Raw genomic sequence first — 9,127 nt, forward strand, 5'->3', positions numbered from 1 at the left:
CAGTATTGCTGGAACTGGGGGATGACTTCCTTGTTGAGTTAGCTCAGTTCCATTTAAACAGCCCTGACGGGGGGGGAGGGGCAGGGGGGTGCACCTGGGTGGCTCAGTGGGTTAAGCCTCTGCCTTCCGCTCAGGTCATGGTCCCAGGGTCCTGGGATCAAGCCCTGCATTGGGCTCTCTGCTCAGCGGGGAGCCTGCTTCCCCCTCTCTCTCTGCCTGCCTGTCTGTCTACTTGTGATCTCTCTCTCTCTCTGTCAAATAAATAAATAAAATCTTTTAAACAGCCCTGACTGTTTGAGAGGCAGCTCCATGCTTCTTTTGCCGGTGGTTGTTGTTCTTCCCCATGGAGCTACTTAGAACATGTCTTCCGTGTGATGGACCTCATCTTGGTTCAGCCACATATCCAGAATTCTCTTACTTGCTTCTCATGAGTCAATGGAAATTGCAGGCACTTTGGAGAAAGGCAGACCTGGATTCATGCTTCTTCTCACTTGCTGACCTTGAGAAGCTCCCTTAATCATCTCAGGCTACTTCTCTGGAACAGTGTCTGGCTTTTATTACATGTCACTGTCATCAGTCGTCATTGTCATTATATGGTTTTAAATCCGAAACATTTTGGTTAATTCTTCTGGGCTTGATTCCTTGCATTAATGTCCTTTTTTCTTTTTTAAAGATTTTATTTTTAAGTTATGTCTGCACCCAACATGGGGCTCAAACTCACAACTCTGAGATCAAGAGTCACATGCTGTACTGACTGAGCAGGCCAGGCACCCCTGAGTTAATGTCTTTTAAAAATGTGCTGCTCATGGGGCACCTGAGTGGCTCAGTCGGTTGGGTGCCTGACTCTTGGTTTCAGCCAGGTTGTGATTTCATTGGATGTGGGGTCCTCGGACTCCTCACTCAGTGAGGAGTCTGCTTGAAAGATTCTCTCCCTTTGCCCCTACCTCCACTTGCCCCCCCAAATAAATAAATAAATCTTCTTTAAAAATGTGCTGCTCAGATGCTGAACATGCTACTGATTTAAGACCTTAGTGAAGTGGGATTATCTTCAACTTGTTTAGACTCTATTTCTTTTAATGGCATCCAAAATCAAATTATCTTTTTTGGAAGGTGTAATACATCCCAGATGTATAGTCAGCAGGAAATCCCAGATTTCTTTCTCACACATTTTTAAGTTAAAGCAGCCTATATAGTTGGCTCTCTAATATGTGATTTCCATCATTTTTAATTTCTACTTACTATAGGGGTGCCTGGGTGGCTCAGTTGTTCAAGCCTCTGCCTTTGGCCCAGATCATGGTCTCAGGGTCCTGGGATCGAGCCCCACATCGGGCTCTCTTGCTCAGAGAGGGGGAGCCTGCTTCCCCCTCTCTCTGCCTGCCTCTCTGCCTACTTGTGATCAATCTCTTTCTGTCAAATAAATAAATCTTAAAAAAATAAATTTCTACTTACTATATTTTTTCTAAGCAGGGGTATAACTGTATTTCACTTGGGTCGCTATCTTAAAGCTAAGTGTTACTATAAAGTTTTTCAGCAATTTTAAATACACAGTCTGACTGGCACTGCAGAGTAACCCTGAGAGGCGTCCGTCATCCTCGTGATTATGGTTTGGAAATAGAGGCTGGAGGTCGGGACTTGCTCAAGGCCATCCAGCTAGGAAGCAGGACCAACAGTGAAGTCAGGGCTCTTGCACAAGTCCAGTGGTGTTTGAGGAAGGAAAACAGCGAAAGTGAGCTCTCTGTTGGGTGGGAATAATAAAGAAAATCCTTCTGGAGAAAATGACTATTGAGTGGGGTTTTATGAAAGTGGAAAAAGTAAGCAGAAGTTGAGGGAGTATGGGGTTGCACTGGGAGGGACTTAGAAGCAGGAAGGGTCTCTCTGAAGGATGCTTTCTTGGACAGATTGGGCCTCCGAGCTGGGCCAGTGATTCCTTTCCTGAGCTGTCTAGCATACTCACTGGGAAGCTTTTCAAAGCTCATCTGCTGTCCCACCCTTAAAGAGCCAGTAGATTGTAGGGGGCCATGTGTACTATTTTTTACTATTTTTGTAGGTCTGCATGCAATTCTGCTGTATGACCTCTCTTGCAGACCACTAGACTGGGGCTAGGGGCAGTTAACAAGAGAGTGTCCGAGGGGTCCTTATTGTGGAGAAATGGAAGATGGGATTGGGCGGGGAGACTGGATAGAAGTAGGCAATGGAATGATAGGATAAGAGTTCCTGGGACCAAAACTTTGGACAATAGGAAAACATTGCAGGTTTCTAAGTGGGAGAATCACGTGGTTAGGCCCCTGTCCACCTGATAATGTTAAGTTAGGATTCACCACCCCCCCCCCCCCCCCCCCCCAAACCCCCCCCCTCTTCCCCCACTGCAACCGGCTTCCACCCCCCCCCCCCAACTCCACTCATTACACCCTGACCTTAAAATACTTCTGTGGTTTCACATGCATCACCCTCCCCCTGTGCTGCTGAGTCGGCTTCTTCTTTGCATGTTCACCCTCCCCAAACCTGTAGAAAAGCACAGAAATTGTGAACACTTGCTTCAGCGTTTTGCCATCTTTATTTTCAATCTGCCAGTCCAGCTTGTCTACTCCTGTGCTAGTCTGTGTTGACCTCTGACTGGCCAGGCTGGGTCCTGACCTGTGTGGAGGTGCCACAGAGGGAGAAGACGAGACCCAGACTTCAGGCAGGTTTAATACGGGGAGACAAGCTATACACATGATGACTGGAGCATACTTACAAAGCGGCAGGTCAAAGCAATACAGTGCAAACCTAGATCGTTAGCAGGCACAGTCCTCAGTCCTCCCGCTTAGTCCTCTTGACTCATAGTCTTCCTGAGTCTTCCTTGACCTCATTTGGTGTTCTCATCCATCTCGTCCCTGTTGTCTCCTTTCTACTATCCACAGCTAGACCAGTGTCTGGGTGGTGTTTCAAGGTGTGTAGCAAGATTCCTTTAGGACTCTGCTTCAGCCTGATCATCCTCAGTTCCCAGCTATCTCACAAGGACTGCCTTTGTGTTAGCTACATTGCTTCCGAAACCCCAATCTGAGAGTGCTTCTAGGCCCAACCATTTCTCCTCTTGTCCTGGAGCTGTGCTCCTTTGGGAAGAAAACTTCAGTCAGAAAAGGATACCAAGCCTCAGAGAGAGATTTTTTTTATAGCCCCAGCAGTGGCTTGGTCTGTGGATTTCTGACTCTGGGACGGGAACCCTGCTGTTTCCCCCTCTCCTAGCCTGTTCAATGCCTGTGTCACCCAGAGTGCCTCCAAAGGTCTAGAGCACCCTTAGTCTGTGGTGAAGTCAGAACTCGGAGCTCCCTCTGCTTGACTCACACCCCTGTCCACATTTGTCCCCTCTGCTGTCTCTTGGCCTCTGCGTCCCAGCAGGGAAGAGCCCCGATGCCGCAGGATCTGCAGCCCCTTTCCAAAGGCTCTGCGCACAGCTGACGAAGAGAAATAGAAAAGCAGCGGGTCCAGACTGGCATTGAGGGAACTGAGCACCACGGCTTCAGCCCTCCACAGGGGGCTCTTCTTCGTGAAAAACCCCACCAGGTGAGATATGTTGTAAGGCCCGAAGCACACCAGGAAATTGAGGAGCGTCACGACAGCCAGCCCTACAGCTCTGCGCCGCCTCTGGGCCCCCACATGCGGCTGGGTGAGCATGATCCACACGAAGCGCCAGTAGCAGAAGATGGTGATCACCATGGGGACGAAGAAGAGGAAGAGGCACAGCTCCAGCCGCACTGGGAGCACCAGATTCAGCTGAGAGCTGTTGAAGTCCTCGTAGCAAGTGATGCCGTCCTCATTCGTGCTATTCCGGGTTGAGTTCCAGTACTGACCGATGATCACAATGGTACAGTGACCAAAGGACATGATCCAGGCCACCAGGGCAGCAATCACTCCATACACAGGCTTGCGGGACAGCTTGTACTGCACAGGGAAAGCCACTCCCAGGTAGCGCTCGATGCTAATGCCCGCCAGGAGCCATGTGCTGCAGTAGATGCTGCTGTAGAAGCCGAAGCCCGTGAGGGCACAGAGCAACTCGGGCAGATACCAGCGGAAGTTATACGCGGCCTCAGTCATCTTGAAGGGCAGCAGCAGCAGCAGCAGGAGGTCCGCCAGTGTCAGGCTGAGCAGGAGGATGTGGATGGGGGCAGGGTGGGGCTGGCGGACGCGTCCAATGAAGGCCCGCAGGGCCAGAAGGTTGGCCGGGAGACCGGTGAGGAAGATGACGATGTAGGCCGTGAGGATGAGGGGGTTGCGCCAGGAGGTCATGATGGCTCTGGAAGAGGTTGGAAAAGGGCAGGGTCAGGAGGTCCCACTCCCAGCCTGCGGTCCCCCTCTCCCAGCTCTGGTTCAGGATGGAGACATCCTCCCTGGTGCTCTCCCTTCCCAGACCAAAGCTTTCTGCTGCCACCACCGCTTGCTCACACCACCTGCCAGAACAGCCCAGAGCAATTATTGACTTTGCCTGGGGCGGGATATTAAGCAGTAGTTATTACGTTTGCCATCATGTGTCTCTGGGGGGGACCAACCCTTGGCTTTCTCCTCTCCTCACAGATACAGGAAGCTACAGTTATCAGCTTCCACCTTTCCTTAAGTTCTTTACTAGAGATCTGCAGAGAGAAAAGGCAAGCCTCATCTCACGAGGGGAGGGCCGTGAGCTACCTCTCGGGAGAATCCAGGCTGTGAGACCCAGTGCCAGCTCTCCACCGGATCCTGCCACATGCCCAGGAAGCAGGTGCCTTGCCCCCCCCAACCCATCCCCCTACCTCCTCTTCCTCTCCTTTTGCAGAACACAGATTCTCCTCCGCCTTTTTCTCCCCTGACCAATGCCAGACTCTGGGACTAGTACTGAAAAGAGGAAGCTAAGGAGGTGTAAGGGAGGGGCAGAGGGAAGGAAGGGTGAACCTGTGTTATCTTTTGGGGCTTGTCCCCTCAGAGACTTTAGAGCATATTCATGAAAGTCCAGTGTTTTGACTCTCAACAGAAGAACTCTTAACAGGGTCACTCAGGTTCCACTTGGCTTGTAACCCTTGCTGCCCAAACACAGCCCGGCCCCTCCATCCTCTCTCTGGGCTTGAGGTCCCCGTCTGTTTCCTCAACCCCACCTACACTGGCTCCTGTCTCTAGGTATGAGCCTCACATCCAGTTTCTCACAGGCTTCCAGCAGCCCCCCCAGTACCTCCCCCTCCACTCCAGATCCTAGCATCACTTCCCAGAGCACAAGCACTGAGCCAGCCACCTTGCCTTGTCTTCAGTCCAGAGAGATGGCTTCTTGGGGTTAGTCCTGAAGGGAAGTCTGAAATCTTCTGGGAAAGAGGAATAGCGCTCTAGCCACTGCTACTGCCCATTTCACACAGGAAAAAATTGTAAGGAACCTGCTGGTAGAAAGCTTTTATACTAGCACAAGTCATGTGACCAGAGAGAGGAAGGTCAGTAATTGAACGCTGTCTTCTCTCAAACCTGAAGGATGGGGCACCCGCCAGCATCTTCAGTCTCCCCCTAGAGATCCTCGCTCTGACTTCCAAACCCAGCTTCTCTGTCTCTGGGTCCTGAACTATTTTTTCATTCCCAGGCATTTTTCCTATTTCTCAAGTCAGATGATCTTATATTCTCTTTTCTAGGCAATATCTTTTGTAATTCTTCTCATTTTCAGAAAAGAAGTCTCCTCTTTCCCTTTTAGTCTTCAGTTTTTTTCTTTTTTATGTGGTCTCTTATCCTCTGCTCCCCAACAGGTTTCTTTTGCTCTCCTGATTGAGACAGATGGGTTTCGCCTAGCCTGAGTCTTGTTCTGGTGGAAATAGCATGGGTTTTAGAGTCATGCAGGTGTGGGCTCAAATCCAAGTCCCTTTCCTGGGGCCTTGGGGCAGAGGACTTTTCTGAATTTTAGCTTCCTTTTCGGTCAAGTGAGGATGGGAATACTTACCTCCCAGGGTTTCAGTGAGGCGTAGATGAGATAGCATGTATGAAGCATATGGGCCAGCGCTGAGTGCTTAGTGGGTGCCGGTAACTGGAAGCCTGCTGGCAGCCTTAGAGAGAATGAGCCACTTGCTAAAATATCCAGAGGTTGAGGGCACTGATGTGCTGTCTGACTTGGGGGAGTGTCAAGGATTCAGGAGGCGGGATGTGCCTGTGTGGCTTTCTACAGGGGAGTTGGACTCAGGCTCCCGTGTCTTTCCCCCAGGTGTTCCCTCTCCCTGTAGGCTGGGTCCAGCCTCTGAGCCACCCTTGCTCCTTCCTTACTTTTCCCCCTCTGTGGAGATCCAGGTTAGAAGCTCCTCAATTCCTGTCCAAATACACACATCTGAGGAAACCAAGTCAGAACACGTTTTCCTCTTGATTTAGGGAATGGCTGTCTGTTTTGCCATCTGTGGCTTGACCCCTGCTCTCAGAATTCTTTCCCCAGCACTTATACTCGCCCCTGTTGTTTGTTCAGTCATTTCCTCAGTCAGTCATTAGTTTTGTAGCCTAGAACCCTGGGGTCCAGAGATCTTAATATTTAGCTTTTGTTTCTCTTCAGCTCTACCCTCCTCTAGAACCAAGGAGTTTGATCTTTGCATTTATCTCCTTCTCCCGGCACACACGTGCACTTCCCAGATAAATGGGAACTAAGGAAGAGACCGTTCTCTGTTGCTTGCTACCAAAAATATTTGTGTCATTTTGCCTTTATGATTTTCTGCAACTATTCTTGAGGATCTGGATTGAATGGCCCAGCAGAAACTTCTGGCACACAGGTGCTGAGGAGTAGGACCACTGTTTTATTTCTGTATGTCCTTCCCCTGCTCTGTGCCTTCCTCCTGTCACTGGCATGTCACCTGTGTTGAAGGGGCCAGTGAACCCCGTCCTCCACATTTGGGGTAGTTATGAAGGTAACATAATAAAGGAAACTTTGAACTCATGACTCACAACACCCACCTATGTCACAGGAAAAGGAAACGCAACCTCTCGGGCTGAATTCAAGGGCTGAGCTTTCACAAAGGCGATGTCTTTCACAATCTCGTCCAAGTTGTTTTCTTTCATCATCATCATTACAACCCAGCTTTAAAATAGGAAGTTGGGCCCATTATTTAAAATTATATATGATCACTTTCTCTACTTCCTTATTCACGCTCTTGTCCCCTGCCCACTCTAATCTGGGTTATATCCCTATTTTTCCATAGGATCTCTTCCTCCTAAGATTAGCAGTGATCTCTATGCTCCTAAATTCAGTGGACATTTTCTTCCTCTCTTATTAGCCTTCAACACAGTTTCCATAGCCTTCTTGAAAACACTCTTCTTCCATGAGTTCTCCTATATTATGTTCTTCTGGTTTCCTAGCCTTTTCCCAAGTCACTTCTTAGTGACCTTCACTAGCCCACATTTCCCTGGTCATTCTCTAAATGCTTGAGTCCCTTAAGACTTGGCTCCATGTTGTCTCTTATTCTGGTCCTATGTTCTCTCTAATCTGTTTTATGCATTCCTGCTGTGTTAATTACCATCTTCATAAAGCGCAGTTTTGAATCTATTCTGGGCTCCTGTGAACTTGAACATTCATGTGTCCAAATGCCTCGTAGACATTGTCATTCGGATGTCTGCCAGGCACATGAAATTCAGCGCGTTCAGAGCTGACTTAAGACCTCCATCAAATGAGGTCTCCTTCTAGCATTCTGTGTGTTGGGCCATGGACTATTCCCATTCCATCCCCTGAGCCATAACCTTGGAGTCAGTGCCAATACTGTCTTCTGCCTTATCCCCTCAGTACAGTCCCACATAGTTCTCAGAGCCCATTGAAGGCATCCATTCCTGCCCATCTCCATCATCCTAGCTCACCTATCCCAATATAAGCCACAGTCTGTTACCAGGAGGTTGTCAGGGGCCGTGACTGTCTCCTTCCCAGCCACTCACACCCTGACAGCTAATTCTCCATACTGTAGCTAGTGGGCTTAAAAATGTCAAGCCAGTTATATCACCCTCTTGTTTAGAACCCTTTCTGATGTTTCTTATAGCCTTGTGGATAAACATCAAAACTCTTAACAAGGCCTATAAGGGCTTCCTGGCATGGCCCTTCCATGCCTCAACTCCTATCTCTCTTCTCTCTCCTTGCTCTCTAAGCTAGACCATCTCTTGCTTCCGTGAATGTGCCACCTTCCCTCTGCCAGGGACTCCTGACCAAGCCGCTGCCTGCAGTGCTCTTTATTTCTCATTACCTACTCCACCTCCCTGGGCAGGCCCCAGCCTTTCTTCAGATACCCACCTTCTCCTTAAGAAAGCTGTCCCTGACCTCCTAGGTTCACTTAGATTCTCTTCTTGGATGTTCTCAGAGCACTGTTGCTGAATAGTTTTCTGTTCCATAGCCATTTTATAGTTTATTTATCCATTCACCTGTTAATAGACAGTTGGTTTTTGGGGTTTTGTTTTTGTTTTTGTTTTTCAGTTTTTGTCTAGTGTGAACAAAGCTGCTACATACATTGTTGTTTAGGTCTTTGTGAAGATAGCTGTATTCAGTTCTCTTGGGAAAATACCTATATTAGCTGGGCTCTATGGTCATCTTTTTGCTTATTTTTTAAAAGAAACTGCCTGTTTTCCAAGGTGGCTGTGCCATTTTTATTCCTCCGTCAGTGTATGAGCTTTCTAGTTGCTCCACAGTGTCGCCAACGCTTGGTATTTGTTAGTCTAGAGTTTTTGGCATTCTTATCATGTGGCATGGTACCTCATTGTGGTTTTCATTAGCATTTCCCTGATGACTGTTGATGTTAAATGTATTTTCAAGTACTTATTGGCCATCTCTGTGTCTTTTGTGAACTGAGTCTTTTGTCCATTTTTAAAAAATGAGATTATTTTCATAGTACTGAGCTCTGAAAGTTCATTATTATGTTCTGAGTACTGCTCATCTGTTAGATATATGTATTCTATTTTCTCCCACTATAAGACTTATGTTTCCATTTTCTCAATTATTTCTTGAAGAACAAAAAAATTTTGAATTTTGGTGAAGTCTAACTTTGATAGAGTCTAATTCATTTAGTTTTCCTTTTATGTTTTGTGCTTTTATGTCCTAAGAAATCTTTACCTACCTATCCAGTTCCAGATTTTATTTTCCTTTCTGAATTACCTTCATATGTTTACTACAAATGAATTGATTTTATCTGAGTGGATC

General features: G+C 47.9%; 1 protein-coding gene across 4 annotated transcripts; it reads right to left on the bottom strand.

Annotated features, from left to right (window-relative positions):
* Window positions 1-2,535: 2,535 nt before the first annotated feature.
* Window positions 2,536-5,373, bottom strand: FFAR2 (free fatty acid receptor 2). 4 transcript variants are annotated; one of them, XM_059382427.1, is made up of 2 exons: window positions 5,242-5,373; window positions 2,536-4,273 (listed from the first exon to the last, which is right to left on the bottom strand). In XM_059382427.1, exon 2 carries the CDS (start codon window positions 4,264-4,266, stop codon window positions 3,277-3,279), a length of 990 nt encoding a protein of 329 aa, XP_059238410.1. In that variant the 5' UTR covers window positions 4,267-4,273; window positions 5,242-5,373; the 3' UTR covers window positions 2,536-3,276. The 4 variants fall into 4 exon arrangements, with proteins under 4 accessions (XP_059238410.1, XP_059238409.1, XP_059238411.1 ...); XM_059382426.1 differs by having other exon boundaries at window positions 5,237-5,372; XM_059382428.1 differs by lacking the exon at window positions 5,242-5,373 and adding an exon at window positions 4,764-4,841.
* Window positions 5,374-9,127: the final 3,754 nt, after the last annotated feature.

This window comes from Mustela nigripes, chromosome 17, assembly GCF_022355385.1.
Source record: "Mustela nigripes isolate SB6536 chromosome 17, MUSNIG.SB6536, whole genome shotgun sequence".
Taxonomy (NCBI): Eukaryota; Metazoa; Chordata; class Mammalia; order Carnivora; family Mustelidae; genus Mustela; species Mustela nigripes.